The sequence below is a fragment of the Hemicordylus capensis genome, chromosome 5 (assembly GCF_027244095.1).
Source record: "Hemicordylus capensis ecotype Gifberg chromosome 5, rHemCap1.1.pri, whole genome shotgun sequence".
Lineage (NCBI taxonomy): Eukaryota > Metazoa > Chordata > Lepidosauria > Squamata > Cordylidae > Hemicordylus > Hemicordylus capensis.
The window spans coordinates 21,319,570-21,342,278 of record NC_069661.1 but is presented as its reverse complement, the minus strand read 5'-3'; the positions used below and the strand labels follow the sequence as shown (position 1 = coordinate 21,342,278).

General features: G+C 45.7%; 1 protein-coding gene across 6 annotated transcripts in view; it reads right to left on the bottom strand.

Moving 5' to 3' along the window:
• The window catches only part of PTPN13 (protein tyrosine phosphatase non-receptor type 13), a 204,958-nt gene that overhangs the window by 24,774 nt on the left and 157,475 nt on the right, over positions 1-22,709 (bottom strand). For 5 of the 6 annotated variants that reach the window (XM_053256446.1, XM_053256447.1, XM_053256443.1 and 2 more), the window contains 13 exons: positions 22,366-22,459; positions 21,108-21,193; positions 19,936-20,092; positions 16,204-16,418; positions 16,010-16,108; positions 14,066-14,430; positions 11,548-11,722; positions 9,452-9,610; positions 8,748-8,919; positions 8,396-8,606; positions 2,923-2,993; positions 2,383-2,444; positions 1,746-1,872 (listed from right to left, as the gene is read on the bottom strand). In XM_053256446.1, the coding sequence (XP_053112421.1) occupies positions 1,746-1,872; positions 2,383-2,444; positions 2,923-2,993; positions 8,396-8,606; positions 8,748-8,919; positions 9,452-9,610; positions 11,548-11,722; positions 14,066-14,430; positions 16,010-16,108; positions 16,204-16,418; positions 19,936-20,092; positions 21,108-21,193; positions 22,366-22,459 (1,993 nt within the window). The remainder of the gene's footprint in view (positions 1-1,745; positions 1,873-2,382; positions 2,445-2,922; positions 2,994-8,395; positions 8,607-8,747; positions 8,920-9,451; positions 9,611-11,547; positions 11,723-14,065; positions 14,431-16,009; positions 16,109-16,203; positions 16,419-19,935; positions 20,093-21,107; positions 21,194-22,365; positions 22,460-22,709) is intronic. The other variant, XM_053256448.1, reaches the window with a different exon arrangement.

Genomic DNA, 22,709 nt, shown 5'->3' with positions numbered 1-22,709 from the left:
AGTCTCAGGCAGGTTCTTCTGGGTTACTGGCTTTTGAGGTCTCCCCTTGGCCTGTCCCTCTGACTGATTTGCAGCAATGAGCAGGCCAGGGGCGTAGCAAGGTTGTAGTGGGCCCAGAGACAAGATTTTAAAATGCGCCCCCGCCCCCAAGCTCAGCTCATGAAGTAAAGAAATCTTAAATGAGGCTGAATAGTGGTAACAAAAAGAAAACCTATGTGCCACAATAGAACATCATCCTAAATTATTTTTTTAAAGGTTTTGTAAATTGTGGACGATGCAAGTCATTTAATGGTACTAGAGAAAGACATGCTGTTCTGGTAGCTCCAGGTCTTAACACTCACATCAATTTCGGAGGATGAATGTTGGAAGTTAAGGACTTTGCGCTGTCTTGTCTCAGACAGTGGAGGACAGACTAGTGAGTCAGAGGGCTAGAGGGTCAAGACATTGGTCATCCCTTCTCCACTGCTCTGATACTATCCCTTTGATAAGTAGATTGCTAATCTCAGGGACTAACTTCCTCCTCTCTCTCTTCCCTACCTGCCCTTCTACCTTGCAACATGGCAAGCCTCTCTCCCTGCACCATGTGTGCAGAGAAGATGCAGAATCCATCTGCATCCAGCTAGCTAGCTAGATTAGAGATCCTAACTCCTCACTTTCCTATCTAGAATGGAGTTCCTTAATAAATGCCTTATATATTGATTTGAAACTATGAATTGGCTCCAAGTTACTTTACTCTCAGCATACATGCATCCCTAGCTAAATCCGCTGTGTTAAATCAGCTAACTTACGCCCCTGGAGCAGGCAACAATGACCAGCTCCATGCCATAAAAAGATTCACTGTACAGCAAACATTTGTTAAAATCACAGGAGCAGGCCAGTACATTTTGTTTTCTGCTGAGTTGGCAACCAAAGTCATTTTGAATTTTATAGTAATAGGATCTGCAGGTGCATTCACTCACAACCATCAGGCTAAGCCTTTGCCTTGCATTCTCTATCCTTTCTTCCTCTTCTGCTCGCCCTGATCAAATGAACCCCTCCAGATGTATAATCATTGAATGGACAGGGCGATGCTTGCCACCATTGGCACACCCTAGCCCCTTCTGACATGCAGTGGGACTTCAGGGTGGGGGTGGCAGGGATGGCCCACACTTCCTTCCATGCATTTAATTTGAATTGGGCTTCTATTTTCTCCTACTGTAGAAATATTAGGAACATAGGAAGCTGCCTTCTACTGAGTCAGACCATTGGTCCATCTAACTGTCTACACAGACTGGCAGTAGCTACTCCAAGGTTGCAGGCATGAGTCTCTCTCAGCCCTATCTTGGAGAAGCCAGGGAGGGAACTTGGAACCTCAGATGCTCTTCCCAGAGCAGCCCCATCCCCTAAGGGAAATATCTTACAGTGTTCACACTGTAGTCTCCTATTCAAATGCAAACCAGGGCCAACCCTGCTTAGCAAAGGGGACAATGCATGCTTGCTACCACAAGATCAGATTGAAAGCCTCTGAGCAATGGACCCGTCTTATAGGTTACTCTGTAAAGTACCACCTACGCTGACAGTACTACAGAAATAAATGACAATTTTATTGTTTAACCACTCATTACAAGGATAAAAGAAAGTAACTTAAAATAGAACACAGAAGCATAAAACTATCCAATAATAATAAAGTGTTTTTCGTTCACTTTAACGGTTCATTTGCTATTGTTCCAGCACACTCATAAAAACATGATAAAGTTATTCCTTACCTGAATTATTGTTGTAGCTAGAAAACTCTAAGGCCTGACTTGTAGCATTACTGGGGGCTGTTTCTTTAGATATGGTGACATTCCCAGGCCCTTTCATCTGGTGGCTGCTGTTCAGTTCACCGTTCACCTAACAAAACCAAGAAGCCTAAATTAGCTTTCAGTTTAAGCATGGTTTGCAATGTAGGAGGCTGTTCACACAAGCGAAAACTGGGTAGGACAAGTGTCCTACCCAGGTTTGGGAGCTGTGTGTGCTCCCAATTTTCGGTTGTGTGCACGCAAACAACTAGGTAAGGAGGAGGGAGAAGCAACTGTGTAGGAGACAAGAGCTGGGTAGGGCAGCTTTTCCTCTTGGCTGGGTGAAATGCTGGGTAGGATGGCACGGGTGGATTCACACAAGAGGGACAGTCATCTGATGCACATTTATCCTGCTCTCAATTTGCCCCACACTTGGCTCCCATCCACAGCTGTGTGGGTTCGTGATAGATGCATTATGGAAGCACACCCAAATGATGTAAAGTTAGTCCCACATTGTTCCTCTTTCTGTTTCTAAAAGGAAACAGTCACCTTTCAGTGTAGTACAACTCCTGCTGCTTCAACTGCAAGCCCAAACACAACTCTGATTGCTCCCAGTTCTTACCTTGGGTGTGTACAGATCAGGCCCTATTTCTGCTTTGCCACAGGATTCTCCATGGAGATGGCCTAAAAGTGGGAGGGCGGGGAAGAGAAGGACAGCTCGTTTGCCAACAAATACGTACATATCCCAATAATGTTGTGTTTCCTAAGGCAAAAGCTTTAACCATCTTGTGATGAAAAAGCTGTATACGTTTGCTCATTGATCAGCCACAGCCTATTATCAACCCTTTGGAATATTCTGCGTGCTTAAGGCTAGAATGCTTTGGAAACAGCAGACCCACATTGCACTGAAAGAACACAGATGCATGATAATGTAGCCGGGCTTCCTTTTTTTTTTTTTTGGTAATTTGTTTGGCTTTATCAAATAAGCTGGTTGTCACTGAGAGGGAAAATAACCACTGAGAGGGAAATACATCCTATTAGCCTAAGTGGGACATACTTTTAAGAAATTATACATAGCATTGGGATGTTAAGTCACTATTTCCTGTGACTGAGTATTAGCAGACACTTTTCAAAGCCACTCAACAGAAATTTCTGCCCTTACCGTTTTGTTTGATTGGCCTTGGACTTGAATTAGCTGGGCCTTTCACCCTCAGAAACACTGGATGACCATCTCTAAGAGAAAAAGAAACTCCGTTGAGTTTGTACAAAGGATTCCAAAATATCCACATGGACTCTGTCAATACGTTAATTGGAAACTGTCCACGTGCTGGCTTGGCCAAAACTTTGCTAACGCCAGAGGCTTAGAAACCATTAAGAACCACTTTCTTCATGTTAAGAACTGTCAGCCCAGAATGGCTGTACCACTTCCGAAAGCTGGTGGAGGAGTCCACATTTTTTGAATGCTTCCCTGGAGTAAAAACAAGCCCCGCAGTATAGTGGCTGACATGCTGGGCAGCGCTCCGTCGACAGTAGGGACCCGCTAGGACTGCTGAGCAAGCTCAAAGGCAGCCCCGATGGCGCAATAACAGGACTGCTGCAGAAAACTGCTTCAGGGCAGCAGCACAACACTCCTTTCCATTGGAAGCCATGGAAGAAGTACAGCTCTGCAGCCTGGAAGTAGTTCAAGTCCTTCAGCCATATCCCCATCACTACACCCATCTGGTTGCCTTTCAAACTGCGGCAAACCGGCAACCCCGGCAGATCCCAGCCATTGATGGAAGGCTGTCCGTTATGTTGGCCGCTGTTTCTCTTCATAATTTTAAAAAAAATATTGTCAGGGACAAGTATTTAATGTTGTTTTCTTGTGAATTTGATTTCTGAAGGTAATTTTAATTAAGTTTGTGGCCTACATGGTTTTTTTCTTTCATATTATGTCTACTGTATTTAGATACAGCTTTGCTTGGTTTTCTTATTTCTAAAAAATAAATACATTTTTAAAAGTGCCTGCATGTGGAAAGCTAGCATGTCAGGAGCATGAATGAGACAAGATTTCACTCCCTGATGTGCTAATTTTCTATGTGCAGGGAGGTTTAAAAACAACAACAACAACAACAACACCCTGTAAGGAAGCATTCACATACACCTTCACCTACAATATGAAGTGGTGTAGTCCCAAAATAACTATACCTGCTAGCTGATCTCTCAACCTAAGACTCACTTTTCAGTTAGCTGAATATTTAACCAATTAGGTTACTGCACAATAAGCTCAGCTCTCAGTCTGCAAGACCCAGGCAGCTCTGCCCAAGCATTGGCTGTGATTTGCGGGTTCAATCTTGCAGGGTCAGGAAGATTTAAATAAATATGGGAACATCCTCTTTCATTTGTTTACTTCCACCACCTGGCCCCACCCTGTCTCAATGCGGTGAACAAGTGCACAAGGCCAAGTGCACAAGCTGTTAGGATTCAATTGTAATTCACCTGATGTGTTTTGCAGGGATGTGCATGGAACCTGCATAAAGGGGCTCTGAACCGGTTTGAAGGGTGGGTGGTTCAATGGCAGGGGGTGGGGTTGCAGCTTTGAGGGTGGGGGAGGATGCACCCAAAGTCTGCCCTGGCTTGCATTTGAATGGGCGACTATATGTGAGCATTGCAAGATATTTCCCTTGGGGGATGGGGCGGCTCTGGGAAGAGCAAGAAGGTTCCAAGTTCCCTCCCCTGGCATTTCCAGGATAGGGCTGAGAGAGACTCCTGCCTGCAACCCCGGAGAAGCCGCTGCTGGTCTGTTTACACAATACTGAGCTGGATGGACCTATGGTCTGACTCAGTACTAAGGCAGCTTCCTAGGTTCCTTTGTGTTCCGAGTAGCGAGTGAAGCCATAAGCTCAGGGTGGGGCTAGATGCTCTCCATTCCGCCAGACCAAAAGATGCCTCCACAGTAAGTACCAATGCTCCATCCTCAGTTAAGTGGAAGGTTAGCTAGAATTAATATATACCGTAGCAATTGAGGAAGACTCTGGGATTTTTAAAATGTACCTTTTTGGGGGTGGGGGTGGAGGAGAAGCCTCTGAATCAGAAGTCTGGGAGGAGGAGGAGGAGGAAGACGAAGAAGGGGAGCATTTTCTAGAGTGTCTCCTCTTTTTAGACTTTTTTTAAAAATTCTGAAACATTTCTCCTAAGACCTTGGAATTCCTCTAATAGCTGCTTTAGCTGTTGAGAGAGAAACGTTTCCCATGGCTGGGAGGAAGAGGACTGAGGCAACCCACTAGGTCCTGGCTGAGTAAGATCAGTCTCTCACATAACAATGGACTGTGTGTTTCTTCCTCATTGTACAGTTTCCCCAAGGGCTGGGGTGAGGTCTCTGGGCCCTCATTTTCTTTCTCACAGGAGCATAGGAAGCTGCCATATGCTGGAGGTGGAGCCATAGCTGCAGTGTTGGTTACTTTTGGTGCACTTCTCATTGTGGCTGAAGTTCCCCAGTGAGGCCTGGGACTTTCCCCCCATAGCATGAGGCTGACCAGCAGGTTCTGCAGGAGGGATGTCTTCTGCATAGAAATCTAGCAGTGGAGGGGAAGAAGAATCCACCCCATCGGAAAATGTTGGAGCCAGAGCTGCCGAGGCTGTCAGCTCCCCCTGCCCAAATTCTGGCTTTGTGGCTGCAAAAGAGATTCAAAGAGCCTACTGGCACTCAAAGATCTCTCTATGGTGGCATTTGTTTGAATAGTCGGTAAAGCCTTTCTGATGGCCTTTGCACGACGCCAGGGCTGCTTTTTAGTGGATGGTTGCAGTCTCTTTATCAGAAAACTCTTGGCTGCTTTTGCCTGTTGAGTAGCCATGAAGAAAAGACACAGAGCAGGCAAAAATAGGATCGCAGGAGATGAAGAAGGAGGATAACAGGAAAATCTCTCCCTCTCCCTCTCTCTTTTAAAAATAGATGTGAAAACAGGGATAGAATAGAAGGATGGAAGCAAGACCCCCAGGGGCCAGGGGATAAAACCCAGGTTGGGGCCCGCACTGCGTGCAAAGGAGGAGGAGGATAACAGGAAAATCTCCCTCTCTCTCTCCCTCTCTCTTTTAAAAATAGATGTGAAAACAGGGATGGAATAGAAGGATGGAAGAAAGGATCAACAACTGAGAGACAGGCCTGAAAAGAGAAGTAAAGTCCCGAAAGGAGAGGCTGTGTTTGGTGCAGGCACAGCAGGGGTGTAGCAAGACCCCCAGGGGCCAGGGGACAAAACCCAGGTTGGGGCCCCCACTGCGCGCAAAGTGCTTCCCCTTCCACCCCACAAAAGTCTTCATTCTTTTGCTTCCCCCTCACAAATTGCACACACGCAGAAAAGCACACCAAAGGGATGGGAATCTCAACTTTTGTTTTAGATCTGAAGCTTTTCCACTCAGGAAATTAAAGACTTGGCTAATTCCTTCTGTGTCATCATTTCAGCTCTTCCCTTCCCTGTAGCTTACTACTTTTTGTAAAAAAGGTTCACCCAGGTGTCTGGAAATCTGTCCAGTCACTCTTATTGAAATGCCTTTTGCCTCCCTAACTACCAGAAATGCTAATTCAAATGGCCATTATTTTATTTTAGGACTAATAGATTTCTAGAGCTGGAGGAAACTGAAAGTACAGGATGCAGCAACTATGTTGAATCTTGCAGGTCTGGCTCTGGCCAATACCTAGATAGGAGGATGCCTGGGAAACCTATGTACCCTTCAATTCTACTGAATCATCAGAGGCGTATCTAGGGAAAATAGTGCCCAGGGCAAGCACTGAAATTGCGCCCCCTGGCCAAACATCTGACACCCATCTTTCAGATAACTTTACCATAATATCAGCTCAAAAATACAAATCAAGCTCGTTAATCTTTTAATATTTCAAAGACTATTTAGCAATGGACGTAGCCAGAACAAAAATTCCTGGAAAACTACAAATTTCAGTATGCTGGGGCTCATGAAATACCCAAATACTATGTGGAGGTGTACTTGGAAAACTGAACAGAAGTGCCTGTCTAATTCTCTACTATGCATTGTAGCATCACTATTACATAAGTTTTAAAAATAAATGGAGAATTTGACTTTTCCCAGATACTCTGAAAATAATTAAAGGATATGCAGAGTAAACTGTGTCACTGCTTGGAATATATTCTAGTATTTCAGAAAGACAGTTAAAATGAGAGAAAGTGAAAGAAACTCCCAGTGGGCCTTAATACTAAGGATTTCACACTGATTCAAAGACAAACTCACTATTAATAGCCATATTATTATGACATCACATTTAACTCACTTATCACAAGAAACAAAGTAAGAGCAAATGAATACAATCCTAGTTCATAAGCTTCAGCTCAGTATTTACAAGCCCTCTGTACATAGTGCCAAACTGAATATGTGTACAGTGACTTATATTAAATTTTAAAAAAATTACCTGTAGCCCCTTTTGGGGGCTTCCTATAGGGCACGGTGGGGGGCTGCAAAGGACCCCCATCCCCCTGCCATCCTTTTAATTCACAGCTGCAGCCTGACCCAGGCTGATTTGGGGGCCTATTTGGGACTACAAAGATCGGCGTGGTGGCCATTTTGGAGGCTGCCATGCATGCTCAAATGGCCTCTGCAAAGCCTAGCAAGGCCTAGGGCTTCACAGGGACCACTGGAGCATGTTCGGTGGCCATCTTTAAAAATAATGTTTTTTTAAAAAAAATGGCTGCCAAAAATAAAATGGCCACCGCACATGCTCAAATGGCCTCTGCGAGGCCTGGCATGGCCCATGGCCTCACAGAGGCCATTTGAGCATATGCAGTGGCCATTTTGTTTTTGGCAGCCATTTTTTTTTAAAAAAATTGTTCATTTTAAAAAATTGCACTCCCCTTCAAGTGGCGCCCGGGGCACGTGCCCTGCCTTCCCCACCCTAGATACGCCCCTGTGAATCATCATCACCATCTATTACTGTCTATGACCACCCAGCAATTGCAACAATCAACAATTACAGGCAGTATAATTTAAAGTATCATGGAGAGCGCCTTCTTTTGCACAATCCCCACCACACATTGAGGTCATCTGAGGAGTTCCACCTTCAGTTACCACCAACATGCCTGTAGCCACTCCTGGGCTGTGAATGTGCTCCCAGCAGAAATCTGTAATCTGAGTTCATTACTGGCCTTCAGGAGAGCCCTTAAAACCTATCTGTTTGGCCTGGCCTTCCAGGGTTTCTAAACTGTAAATGTTTGGCCTGGTTTTCCAGGGTTTTAATAAAAACTGTTTTAAATGTTTTAATTGTTAATGTTTTATGTTGTTTTTATTGTTTCTGATTTTAACTGTTAATAGATTTTATTTTAATGTAAACCACCCTGAGCCACTTTTTGAAGGGCAATATAGAAATAAAATAAACTTAAAATAAATAATACTAAATAATAATGAATACTATAATACTAGGACTACCAACAATACATATACCTTACATGACATAAGGGCGAACCATTTGTTTCCCAATATTTCAGGCAGTAGCCCAGAATTTAGCCACACAATAGGTAATCCCAGCATCAGAATCAGAAAGAAGATTTACACACAAGTCATCTGGCCTGCCAATTCTAATGAAGAAAGAGATGTAAATAAAACAGTAATCCCATCTAGTTACTCCCAGAAAGTACCTTGTTGCTTTCAGTACCACCGTTGGAAGCGACATCTCCAGTGCCTTCTTAGCTTCTTTCAGAGTCATTCCCTGAGTGCTGATCCCATTAATGTAATGGATGATGTCCAAGGGACGGAGGGATCCCTCCATGGCCGCAGAGGACTTTGGACTGATATCACTAATATATGTCACCTGATAAAGGCTGTCGTGACCACCAGAGAGGGAGATGCCTGGAGAAAAGGAAAAGTAATGGGCACATACAGCCCTTCATTATTTGCTTCTATGAACAGAGGACTATTTTCCCATCAACTGCAGGGGTCACTAAGGGGGGTTCCATATAAGGGCAGATGTCAATAAAATTGGGGGGTTACCCAGTTCTTCCTTTTGGCACATTAGGCTAATATCAGGCAGCAGATGTGGCAGGATGGGTATCTTGGGTAGCTCCAGAACACGTCCAAGCACAAGCTTGACTGTCTTTGGGGCTGCTCGGAGAAAACTGACAGCATCTGTGTGGCTCATGTTTGTGACGTCTGTGTCATTAACCTGCAAAGATGAAGTAGAGGGAGAGATCTGAAGTGTGGTGCTGATTACAACGAAGAAACATTTCAGGGTTGCAAAATGATCGCCGCTTATGACTGAGCGGAGGTGGCACCGTGGTCAGCTGAGGGGGCTTGAACCAGGAAGCCCTGCAGTTCAGGAATTGGTTCCCTGGTCCACTGGTTTGAAAAGGAAGCTATGGGCTGGGATACTGACACCATGGCCCAGTTCTGAGAATTAAGGGATCCCAGAGAGCCAATCGGCTGTCACTGCCTGCTTGTAAAAGTTTATTTATTTATTTAGATTTATATGTCGCCCTACTCCCATAGGACTCAGGGCGGCTTACAAGCAAACATACACAACAGTGGTGATATATCTATATTTTTAAGTATGTATTTATTAAAATACTTGCAATTCACCCTTTTCTTATAAAAGGAATCCATGGTGGCCAACACAAGAAGTTAAAGCCAACCCAACCAATAAAACCTGCAGCAAGAGGAAGTGAGCCAAGAGGTTCCATCCTGGAGTTCTGCCTCACCTTGATGAGGCGGTCTCCAGGTCGCAGTCTCCCATCGCTTTTGGCAGGGTCCTGAATGACGTCATGGATGTAGCAGCCAATGTTGTCATTGCCTTTGGTCACTGTGAAGCCAAGGCTACCCTTTTCTGATTTCGTGAGGATAACATGGAGCTCCACCTCCTGCAGGGGAAATGGACATTTCAGTGACTATGACCTGCCAGGTAGGGAACTCGCCAAACAAAATGGCATTGTGCATATATATCAAAACACAGCTCAGGGTCGCATGACATCAAGATACATTAGGGTATGCCCACCCCAGCTGCTTTTCACTTGATTTGTACATGGATGTAAAAATAGTGTGCACAATCCGAGCATGTTCTGATTTCAGATGAGATGCAGGAGAATGCATGATCAGATCACCTGATATCTTCATTTTATACTGAAACACAGTGGCTCAGAGGTGGATTCTGAACTGGTTTGGAGCTCCGGCACAGGGAGAGATGGTGTTTAATCCTTTCCCCTACATTGTTTCACTGAATTAAGTCACACCCCAAAGATACTCGCCCTGCAGCAGAAAATATAATGCGGCACAAATAGCAGCTTGTGGGGAAGGAAGCGGCATGGGGTAAATGCATTGCCTAATTTGTCCTTTAAATTTCAATGGGACTACTTTGATTAATTTTCCTCAATATGAGAGCCACCACGTCACAAAACAGGTGCTAAGCTTGGTATAACTCCCCTTATGTTTCTTTTAGTTGACATCTGTTGAATTCTAGGATTCTACAGATTATGATTCTCTCTCATAGCATCCATCACCTTAGTGCTGCCTTGCTGTTCTTCACTACTACAGTTCTGCCTCCCCCGTGGTTTTGCTTAAAACCTTTCCCACAGTTCATATAGTTCAGTGGTTCCCAACCTGGGTGCCTAGACCCTACACTTCCTGCATCGTGACACTGACCCTACACTGACCCTACACTAGACCCTACACTTTCTTCCACACTTCCTGCATCCTGCATCCTATGTGGACAGCATGGTACCTTTCACATTTCCAATGCCTTGTTCTGAATTTAATCGCTGCGAAATAGAGCCAGGATGTCATATATCCGGTGTGAAAAAGTTGCTGTTTTTTCGGGTTGTTCGTTGCTGCGAGACTGCGCTCCCTGCTGTTTACGTTTTGAGTGCGACTTGCCTGAATGGAGGCATTTTGCTGCTGATATGCAGCTAGTCTAGAAAATGCCCTGGGGGCCTCCAGATGCTGCTGAACTACAACTCCCACCATCTCCAGCTACAATTAGCTGGTGATGATGGGAGTTGTAGTTCAGCAACATCTGGAGGCCCCCAGGTTAGGCCATTGACATAGCCAACACATGACATCCCTGAACTAAAACCGAAGACACACTAATACCTTTTGTGGCCGATGATCTCTTAAGTCCCATTGAAATTTAGTAGTCCTTTAGAGCAGGGATTCTCAACTTCCCCAGATATTATTGGACTTCAACTCCCATAATCCCCAGCCAAAGAACACTGGGGCAGGGATTATGGGAGTTGAAGTCCAATAACATCCAGAGACGCAACGTTGAGAACACCTGCTTTAGAGTAACTCCTGAGTAGCACTATTGAATAACTTAGCCTTCAAGTTTGCCCTGTCTGAGAGACAATGGACACAGAATGAGGTAGCAGAACTGTAGAATACAAACACGATAACTTATATACTGCTTTTCAACAAAAGTTCTCAAAGCGGTTTACATAGATATATATTTAAAAAAGAAAACTGTCCTTTTCAGACTGAAAATGGTGGCCATGACTTATAGAAAACATTCACTGCACACAATAAAACTTGCACATCAAGGAGAACGCTTTGCTCAGCCATTCAGCCCAATTGGCTTGTTTGCACACAGGAGCTTTTACAACTGGGGCCATCAAAAATGTAATCTACCACCTGCAGTCTGAGGTGGCATAGTCCAAACTCTACCACCACATTCTTGCAATGTGTACATTAGCTCAGGCTTAGGTCCAAAGCCCACTGGGCAGCAATGAGGTCACCTCTGCATGCTAGTGGATTTGCACAACTTGGCAAAAAACAAACAGCAACTGAGAAAGAAATGAGAAGAAATTACTGGCTCATATTCGTCAGTGTTTTTTTCAAGTTGGTTGAAAAGTGACACCAGCCCTGCTGGTGATACTGTGAGCTCCGAGACGGAACAGTTGTAGTTGTCATCTGTTGAACTCGGTAGGATGGTTCTACAGGTGGGCACGGGCGGCAAATCCAACAGTGGAGGAGATGGCGGGTTGCTAAAGGAAAACAGACGGAAAATGAGGGGAGCTCTGGCGTCACAAGGACTGGACTTTTATTGATGGCAGCAGAAGAATTGGGGGAGCTGCTTTGCTTAATTATTAACAACATTTATATGCTGCTCTCCACAAAAGGTTCTCAAAGCAGTTTACATAACAAATGTAATTAGGAAGGGGTCTCCTGTCCCAAAGAGGCTCACAGTCTTAAAATAAATATAATGGAGAGACCAGCAACAGTCACTGGGAGGGCTTCTGTACCGAGGTTGAAGAACGACAGTTGCTCTCCCCCTGCAACATATAAGAGAGTCACTACCAGTGGCATGGGGACAATTGAGCATGGGGGGCAACTGTCCCTTGGCCGCCAGTGTCTCGGCCAGGTCACCCTCCCCCCCCAACAGCAGGTGAACGAAGCACTTGCCCACTGGGAGAGCAATGCACACCCCTCTTCTCCCCAGCTAGTGCTTCACTGAAACGCTGGGTGGGCTGGGCAAAAAAGCCCAGCCAGCCACTGTGTCAATGAAACGCTGACTGGGTAGGGTGGGAGAAGGTCCATTGGACCCTCTCCAGGGCAGTGGCCACACACACTGTGTCTGATGTCAGACAGGGACTAGGCCCATCAGCCCCTGCAGAACTTCCTGTCAATGGTTCGTGGAATTGCCAACTGGGAAAGATGCTCCCAGTCGGCGATGCCATGAACCGCTGTTTGGGGGGAAGCTCTGCAGGGGGTGACGGGCCCCGTCCCCAGTATTGGCCTTCAGATGAAGGGGTGTGGCCAAATTGGCCACGCCCCCTGCATCTGACGCCAGAAGCAGGGGGCATGGCTTCGTGGCACATGCACTTTGCACGCATAAGCAGAAGTCCTAGGTGGCAGGAGACTTTGTCCTCCAGCCATGGTACTCCCCCCTACACCCCCGGTCACTCCTTTAAAAGATGCCTCTCTGCCCAGCTAGCAGGGGTTGGGTGGCAGCCTGGGGACTCATAGAGATCCCCAGAAGTGTCCTTTCTGGCACCCATCGTAGCCCTATAACCATGATCACCCCCCACTGCCTATTAGGCATCTCAGCCACCTCCTTCTGTGCATGAGACAAGAAACAGGCAAAAGGAAGGGGGAAGCAGAAAAGAAAAAGCCAACAGTCTTAGCTGCAGTTTATCCTAAGGAGGAAGAGGCTGGAGAGTGCTTAGCCTATTACTTGAAAAGAATGGCTAAGATGTCTGTCCAAGCCTATGTGGAGGTTTGGTGTGCAAAGGATTAAAGAGATCTTTGCCTGTGTCCACGTTTGTGTGGGAGTAAGTCAGTCCGCAGAACCAATGCAGCAGGCTCTGTGGCCTTTGCTCAATACAAAACATGGCCTTCATTAACAAGGCCTCTGCTAACTTGGCAAAGAGGCACCTTTTAACGCGGTGATGCTCTTTATTTAGCAAGGGGAGAGTAACTGGCCCTATACATCCCCAGCACCGTGCCTCCAGTGACTGTTGCTGGTGTTCATCTTATGTTTCTTTTTAGATTGTGAGCCCTGTGGGGACACAGATCCATCTTATTTATTAATTATTTCTCTGTGTAAACCGCCATGAGCCATTTTTGGAAGGGCGGTATAGAAATCGAATTAACAACAACAACAAGCTGATGAAAGCTTCATGTCCTTTCTTGGTGCAATAAGCCATACAAGTAGGTTCCACGATGGTGTGATTTGGTGTTTTCAAGAGACTTTGGCTGACAACAGTCTACTGGCAGTAGCAACAACAACAAATATTTATATACCGCTTTTCCACAAAAGTTTCCAAAGCGGTTTACATGGAGAAATAATAAATAAATAAGATGGCTCCCTGTCCCCAAAGAGCTTACAATCTAAAAAGAGACATAAGACAGGCACCAGCAACAGTCACTGGAGGTACTGTGCTGGGGGTGGATAGCGTCAGGTACTCTCTTCCTGCTAAATAAAGAGAATCGCCACTTTAAAAAGGTGCCTCTTTGCCCAGTTAGCAGGGGGCAGCACGCCAGAAGACGCACTTGCGCAATGAAGAAGTACCACTGTGACTGTGCAGCCTTGGTCATGCAGAAGAGGCAGTGGAGTCTGACTATTTACTCTGGCTCTGGAAGTGCCCTGTGCCACCCCAAAAAACGTCTCTGAGGGTTGCAAAGGCGTCATGGACATATTTTTGGGTGAGACAGTCATTTCTAGAGCCACAACAAAGCATTAAAATTTTCTCCTCCCACTGCATGCATGGCTCAGCAGAGTTAGGAAAGCTCTCTGATGCATGGGCACGTCTTCCTGACATGCTACCAGTAGGCTGCTTGGATGACAGCCATTAAAACTGAATATGATGCAAACACAGGAGACACACCTGTCTTCTAGTTCTGGTTTCCGAGATGAGTCACGGAGGGAGTAACAGATTGTGCGAATGGCTTCCTCTTGACTGCAGGGCATTTCATAAGGACTGGGTGCCCGGGCTGCCAATTGGCCTGGCCCTTGGTACAGAGCAGAGCCCCACTTCGCACTCGTAATCTGGGCAGCGTTTGCAACAAGCTCCTCCCCTCCGCTCCCACTGCTGTCGCTGTAGCTGTCCCTCCTAGAGGGGGACTTGATCCGCTTCTTGCTCTTGTCTGTGGCATCGTTTTCATCGGAGCTGTCATCTGGCTCTCCGCTGGACGGCTGAGGGTTTCCTTTGCTGACATCAGGAAAAACTTGGGGTGGGGAATGGATTGGAGTCTGTGAAAAGAAAAAGAAGAACAGGTTTGGCGGAAACAGAAACAATTTAATGGGCTGCAGTTGCAGGGTGTTTTAACCAAGGCTACAAAGTTGTACTTGATTAATGGGTTAGAGCAGGCCTGATCAACTTAGGCCCCACAGCTGTTTTTGGACAACAACTCCCTTCATCCCCAGCCAGTGGCCAATAACCAGGGATTGTGGGAGTTGTAGGCCAACATCTGCTGGAGGGCCAGTTGAGCAGCAGTACTCCAGATGTTGAGCAGCAGTACTCCAGATGCTACCATTTATTGTAGTTGGGGGTGGTGGGAGATGTAGTTCAGCAACATATGGGAGTACCACCGCTTGGGAATTCCAGGGTTAGAGTAATCAATTAAAAACTCTGTAACAGACTATAAAAGTGCCCCGATTAATTGGCCAACAGATCCAATAATTAAAAAAAAAAATACAAGCACAAATGTCATCACATAAACATCATTCCTTTTTCTCTTTACATAGGAACAGCCCTGCTGGATCAGTGTTCTCTTTAATTTTTTTCATCTGTGTGCAGAATCAGTTTTGTTCTGAGCGGCAATATCAAGGCAATGTGTGTGCACCTGCATTCAGAGTGGGGCCTTCCCGATTCAACCTGAGAAGGATCTAAAATTAACTGAGCGGACATCAAAAAACGTGTGAGCGCGTGCACATGCGCACGCCTTAGAGGGAACACTGTGCTGGATCAGGCACAAGGCCCATCTGGTCCAGCCTCCTGTTTCCCAAAGTGGCCCACCAGATGCCTCTGGGGAGCCCACAGGCAAGAGGGATCTACATGCCCGCTCTCCTGCTGTTGCTCCCCTGCAACTGGTATTAAGAGGCATCTTGCCTCTGAGGCTGGAGGTGGCCCACAGCCACCAGATTAGTAGCCACTGATAGACCTGTCCACCATGAATCTGTCTAAGCCATTTTTAAAGCCACCCAATCTGGTGGACATAACCACATCCCATGGCAAAGAATTCTACAGATTAATTATGCGCTGTGTGAAAAGGTACTTCCTCTTCTTGGTCCTAAATTTCCCAACCTTCAGTTTCATGGGGTGACCACTAGTTCTAGTGTTGTGAGAGACGGAGAAAAATTTCTCTTTCCACCTCTCCACTCCATGCATAATTTTATACACCTCGATCATGTCTCCCCTTAGTTGCCTCTTTTCCAAAGTAATGAGCCCCAGATGCTGTAGCCTAGCCTCATAAGGAAGGTGCTCCAGGCTCCTGATCATTTTGGTTGCCCTCTACTGCACCTTTTCCAGTTCTACAATATCCTTCTTAAGATACAGTGACCAGAGCTGTATGCAGTACTCCAGATGAGACATGGCCACACCATAGATTTGTATAAGGGCATTATAATATTAGCATTTTTATTTTCAATCCCCTTCCTAATAATTCCTAGAATGGAATTAGCCTTTTTTCACATCTGCCATGTACTGAGCCGACACTTTCAGTGAGCTGTCCACCACGACCCCAAGATCTCTCTCCTGGTCAGTCACCGAGGGAACATCAAGATGTTATCTGCTGTGCCACGCACGACTCAGTCTGTGAATAATCCTTACCAATAAAGCAGGATCAATTTCGGGGAGAATTCCGGGGAGCGGCCTGCAGAGGAGGAGGGTGACTTCCGGGGAGGTTCCCCTGAGAGCGGAGATGACTTCCTACAGGCACAAGGGATTTCAAATGAACCTTATTTGCATCCATTTCACAGGATGGCCTCTATTACTAAAGCAAGTAAGCACAGAGAGGTGCTCACCTGTTGGGACAGTCCTTTTAAGGAAGCACCATTCACTTTCAGGATGACATCCCCAACCTCGATCTGACCACTCTCTGCAGCAGGTTGCCCAGGGAAAAGCTTTTTAACCCTGACTATGCTGGAACCCGGCTGTTCTGGAGAAACACTGTCCTCTCGGCAGAAACTGAAGCCCAGGCCTGAACTGTTTTTCACTAGCTTCACCTCAAACATGTTTTCTGCAAAAGAGAGAGAGAGAAATAACACCTCTATTAGACCATTTTATTTATATGATGCTTGCGATTTGTTTGTTCACACTTATCCACTCATTTGGGTTTCAGAGTGACTAAGGTACATCTCAAGCAGACAGAAAGCTGAAAATTGGTTTGCCTGCTGCATGAGACACTCTAGGGCGGCAGTTCACATGTTCAGAAACCGGGAGCATGTATAGCTCCCGAAACGCATCTCTTATCCAGGTTCTGGGGCTGTGTACGCTCCCGTTTTTTAAACTGTGTGTGAGTGTAGAAACAAGGTGGGACGTGGGGAGCTTGATCACTGAATAACCCTCAGCTAGGTGGGACACCCCCCCCCACCTCGTTCTGAAGCAGAGGACAGAATCTGGGTACGGTGTGGCTTGCCCAACCTACGGGCTCCTACCTTAGGAACATAGGAAGCTGCCTTCTGCCAAGTCAGACACTTGTTCCATCCAGCTCAGTATTGTCTACACAGACTGGCAGAGGCTTCTCCAAGGTTGCAGGCAGTCCCTCTCAGCCCTATCTGGAGATGCCAGGCAGGGCCCTTGGAACCTTCTGCATGCAAGTATGCAGATGCTCTTCCCAGAGCAGCCCCATCCCCTGAGGGGAATAGCTTACAGCGCACACACATGTAGTCTCCCATCCAAATGCAAACCGGAGAGGACCCTGCTTAGCAAAGGGGACCATTCAACCTCACACACGACCAAATATAGTCTTCTACCTAGTTAATGGCCATGTGAACTGCCCTTCTGAGTGCTACAGAAGTCTCAATGCTGGATATAGGTTTGCTTTGTATGAGAAACTTGGGACAGGAAGTCCTCCTGAGAATAGCAACCGGCACTCCAGAAGACAACAATCCAAAGCATACAGAGGGATGGGGCAGTTGCCCACCACGCTTCAACCACCTTAGAGGGGTGGAGGAGAGACTCTGAGTGGCAGCCAGGCATGCAAGACTGGAAAGAGGACAAGCTGCACATGTGACAGGATGGAAGGACGTGCTGAAACTGGGAAGGGGGTACAGACACAGGAAAAATGGGCACCCAGTCCCTAGGACCTGCACTGCGCCCTTGGAACAGGCCAATTTACAAATATAAAAATGAGACAGAACAAGTCTGATATTCATAAACACGAGAAATAGATATGAATTATTCACATAGGACTGATAATGTGGTTGCTTCCCAGACCTAAACAGTTTGAGACTAGGGTATAGTTTTAAAAATTAGAGTTATAGTATTAAAGTTTTTAATATTGGGTTTTAAATATTTTAATATTTCAAATGATTTTAATTGTAAACTGCACAGAGATGAAAGTTTTGGGCAGCATAGAAATATTTTAAATAAATAAAATAAAATAAAAATGCAAAGAACTACAGTAATCCCTCGACCTACGAACTACTCAACATCCGATGTTTTCGAGTTACGAGCGACAAAAAAGACCGGAAGTAGTTGCCGGTTTAGATTCAGCTTACTCGACCTACGCATTTTTAGATGCGGTTTCCTCGATTTACGAATGTTTCCAGACTTCCATGGTGCGCTCTTCGACTTACGAAAATTTCGACCTCCGAACGTGCGTTCGGAATGGATTAAATACGTAAGTCGAGGGACCACTGTACCTGCTCCTGCATGACCTTGACCACCCACTGAGGTCTGCGGGAGAAGCCGGACCCCCACGTCCCACCAGCATCAGAAATATGGTTGGTAGGGATGTGGGCACTGTCTTCTCAGCTGATGTATGTTATACCTACAATGAACCAGCTGGCAGGCATACAGTCAGAGCTATCCTGCCCACTAGGCAAATTAGGTGGCTGTCTAGGGCATTAAGCGGGGAGGGGCGGCAACAGCCTGAGTCATGTGCGCACAATGTGGGAGCCAGCCAGCCAGCCAGGGCAGCAGATGGAGATCACCTGCCTGCCCAATGGGAGGGACCCAAAGTCAGGCTTTGCCTGGAGCATACTGTAAGACTCCAAACCACATTATGCACATTCTAATCAGAATGAAGGCAGGGAAATAAACACACAGGTTATATCAACCCTATTTAAAGTTCTCCACACTCTTCCTGTATCCTACTCCCCACATTACTAATTTTCCCAGCAAACATCCTTTAAAACAGCACGCAGTGTCCAGACCGTGGCCTTTCCTTCCTCCAGAAGTTCACCTGGCCTCCCCTTCTTCATTCAGTGAAGACCAACTTATTTATATGATGGCCTCCCTACACCTCTGATTTTGATGGGGTTTTTTTTCCTAAAGAGGCTCTTGGCTTGACTGTTGAGCTTCGCTTCTGTTTGTTCCAGTCTTTTATGTATGTATTTATTCATTCAAAATATTTATATCCTGCCTTTTCAAAAAACCTACAGGGCAGTTTACAACAGGGATGTGCACAACATCTGGTTTGCCTGGTTCGGTTCAAATTCAAACTGGATTCGAACTGGGGTGGGCATGTTTGGTTTCGGTTTTGCTTGAACCACCCTTTGGTTTGGTTTGAATTCGAACCCAGTTCGAACCAGTTCTAAAAGGTTCGACATAGGGTATAATGGGGATGAACTGGCCCATTATACCCTATGTAGAGCACCTAGGGGCACAAAAGTGGGGTGGGTGAACCACCCACCAAACTCCAAAGCAATCGGAGGCTCCTAAGATTATTGGTGAATTTTAAAAGTTTTTTCAATTTTTTTATTCCTCTCATAGTGAATAATAGAGATTTGAGGATGCCCCATCCCCGCCTTTGGGGCTGCCAGGGCACCCCAAAGTGGGTCTGAGGGCACAGCAGGTATGGCCTCAACTCCCCCCAGGCACCCCCAAGTTGATAGGAGTTATTGTTTAATCAGGAATTTTTAAAGAATTAATTTTGGGCTCCATAGGAAAGCATGAGATAGAATCTGCCACTGAAATGGAGTCCGAAATTAATTCTTTAAAAATTCCTGATTAAACAAACAGTATGTTATGTTATTGTTTAATGTTTGTGGTTTTTTAAAATCATTATCTTTTATTGCCTTTTGGAAGTTCCTTTGAGGGCTCTTTGGGCAGAAAATTGTGTGTAGTGTGTGTGTGTGTGTGTGTGTACACACACACACACACACACACACACACACACACACACATATATAACCCAAGAACCCTTGAAAGGTATAGTCTGTCCAATGAGAAAGCCAAAAAAGTAAACACTATGTTTAAAATAAGGAACATTTTGGCAGATAAACCAAGTCAGAGTAAAGACTGAAGGGTTTTAAAAAAAAGTAGCTGATTTAATCCCTTAAAAGAGAGGAACTGGAAGTGATGAAAATACAGAACAAGGCAGCCAAGCAAGACATCATCTCAAAAACCACCAAAGATGGACAACAGAGAAGAACCAGGTGGGTTCCATGCAAGGAGTTTGACATAACATTGTTTAAAAACTCGAGTGCCAAGACTTAGTACAAATGCCTGCCATTCTTGAAGCAAAAATGTAAGCATTCCTTGCAATCCTTTGAGGTTCAAGCCCACTTGTCCTTGCAACCAACTCTCACCATCAGTGACAAAGTTGTAGTCTCTGGCACTTGACGTTTTCTTCAGAGGCCGGTCTGTACTTTGGCCAGGCTGGATTGGAGGCGTACACTGTGGTGTAACTGGAGCATGGACTTTGACTGCTGGAAGCTGCCCCTTTTCTAACACTAGGTGAACCTCCTGTAGAAATATGGACAGATTAACAGCACTAAATCATGGGGACAACACACTTCCTAAGCCTTGAAAAGGGAGACAGTCAGCTCAAAGGGCTGATTTCCAAGATAGTTGTAAAAGGTTAGGGGGCTGGAACTTGGGAATTGAGTAGTAGAGCCTAGACACTTCAGTCTGTGCCACCAAGGGAGCCCTTATGCAGATGGAACTGATCCCTGCTACTCTATAGCGCCACCCAGACAATGGTGAGAAAGTGTACTGCAGCTCATTAGCCCAACTGGATCAGCTGTTCTGGGGAGGCAATAGAGGCCTTCTGGCCTTATATAACTGCTATTTCAGGCTTGGCTCCCTAGTCTGACAACTTGTCAGCCAGGCATGTTCCTCTACAGACTACTAGACTGCTGCCATATTTCAAAACCTGCATTGCCTGTTTGTCTTAGATGATGCTACCTACTTCTGGCCCCTTTGACTGGAGTCTCTGGAAACTGACCTGGGCTTGTCCTGGATTGCATTATTTGCCTCTGGCCCCTCCAACTGACAACATGGACCCAAAACTTACGTGTTTTCAGATCTGATCTCATGGGCCCTGACAGTACCCTCTTAATGAGAGACTGTATTTATATATGAGTTCTTCTCTACCTATTTTGAAATCCCAAACAAGGAAGCAACTTTTCCCCACCACCACCATGAGCCAAACAGACAGAGATGAGTGGAAAGGCTTACAGGATTGGCCTACCCGCTTCTACCACAGTTCTAGGGGAGGAAGAGCCACACATTTATCTATCCTCATATTTGACAACAGCAGCAGTGCCTAACTTGTTAAAAAACCCACTGGTTTACTCTAACAGCAGCTGCTTTTGTCTAAAAGGGGAGAGCAGTTGCTGCCAGATTAAGCAAAGCACTGCTGCTACTGCTGAGAACCTGCTGGCGGATGGTGGCAGTGATGGCTCTTCTTCTTGGACTTCCTGTGATTTAAGATGTAACACAGGAAATGCCCCCAAAGACAGCAGCTGCAATCTCCTACCTGGCCAGTATTCCTCAGGATTTCTACAGCTTGTTTATGTGTAGCACCTTCCAAAGTAACCCCATTGACAGAGAGTACACGATCACCTAGGGACCAACAAAGCACAATTACGGGAAGAAAGGGACACTTTTATTAACTGGGATAGCTACCAATAGAAGATGGGCATGACCAGAGGTGCACCTAGGTAATTTTGGAGACTGGACCTAAAGGCCTTGGAAGCCCCCACTGCAAGTAAAGCACCATCCCATGACACATGCAGTATTTTTAACATGTGGGTTCTAGAGGGCACAAACAGCAAATGAACTCACAAGAAGGTAAGAATATAAAACAAGTATATTTATGCAAATATGCATTAGCAGAAACATTTCAACATGTAACTTAACATATTCCCATCCCACGTTTCTTTCCCCACTCTCCCCTCTGTCTCTAAAGAGGATCTGGGGGCCCCCAGGAGGTGTGGAGGCCCTAGACTTCGGCCCGGAAGTCTAGGGGTAAGAGCGCCTCTGGGCATGACCCATTGGAAACTTCTCCTCCTCAAGCCCCATTACAGCCATCCTGGTCCCACAGTGGACAGCCAACAGCCCCTGGGAGACTCACGCACAGGGCCCAATTGTGATTAGTCATCCCTATTGATTGGCCTCAACATCTGGTATTCAGAGGTAGACGGCTTCTGAACACTGAGATTCTATGGTGTTATCATGGCTAAAAGGAACTGATAGGACTGCCTCCTAATTTTTGTCTAATCACATTTGCCAATAAGTAGTTCCAAGTAGAACGAGAGGAGCCTACTTTCCACTCCTTTTGGTGACTCTTACCTAGGCCTCTTTCCCATGTGCAGTGAATTTGACTTGTATCTGTCTCACATCATATGAGTTACAACAAGGAGTTGCCTGTACCCTGAGCAGCCACCATCTCGAACCAGGATGGTGGAATGGCAAAACACAACAACTAAAATGTCAGGGTCCCCTAAGACCCTGTGCTATGTGCTGAGATGCTATGTGCTGAGAATTTAGTTTGTATCAGACTGTAAATGAAAAAGTGATTAGAGAGGGACATACCAACATACACACAGAAATGGTGATCTCATAAACCTCGTTTCCTTTGGAAAGTAGGCTAAAAATGTGTTCAATTAAGACTCTCTTTCCTGAAGGCTAAGCTTTTAATAGCATGCTTAACTTACTGGATATTTCATAGAACTTTCCAAGATTTTGCAATGTATAAAAAACTAAATTGTGAAAATAAGAATAACCATACATGCCTTTTTGAATCCTCCCATCAGCTTCTGCTGCTCCCTTAGGAATAACAGCCTTCACATAAAGGCCTCCATGTCTCACACTGGTGTTCACACCACCCTGCAGAGCAATTAAAACAGGGAAGAGTCAGACGTCTAAAACCGGAATTCTAACTAACCCTTATGGAACCCAGAAGTCACTAAGTAGGCCATGAGCAGGACAAGCAGCAGCCAAAACTGAAACCCCAACTATTACAAAAGCCATTCCTGTTTGAGGCTCATGCAAATACTTGCCAAGGGAAAGGCGAGTTCTAAGTTTGCTGGGCATGGATGCAAACTCTTCAAGTTATAGTCAGGAGAACAGAACTATT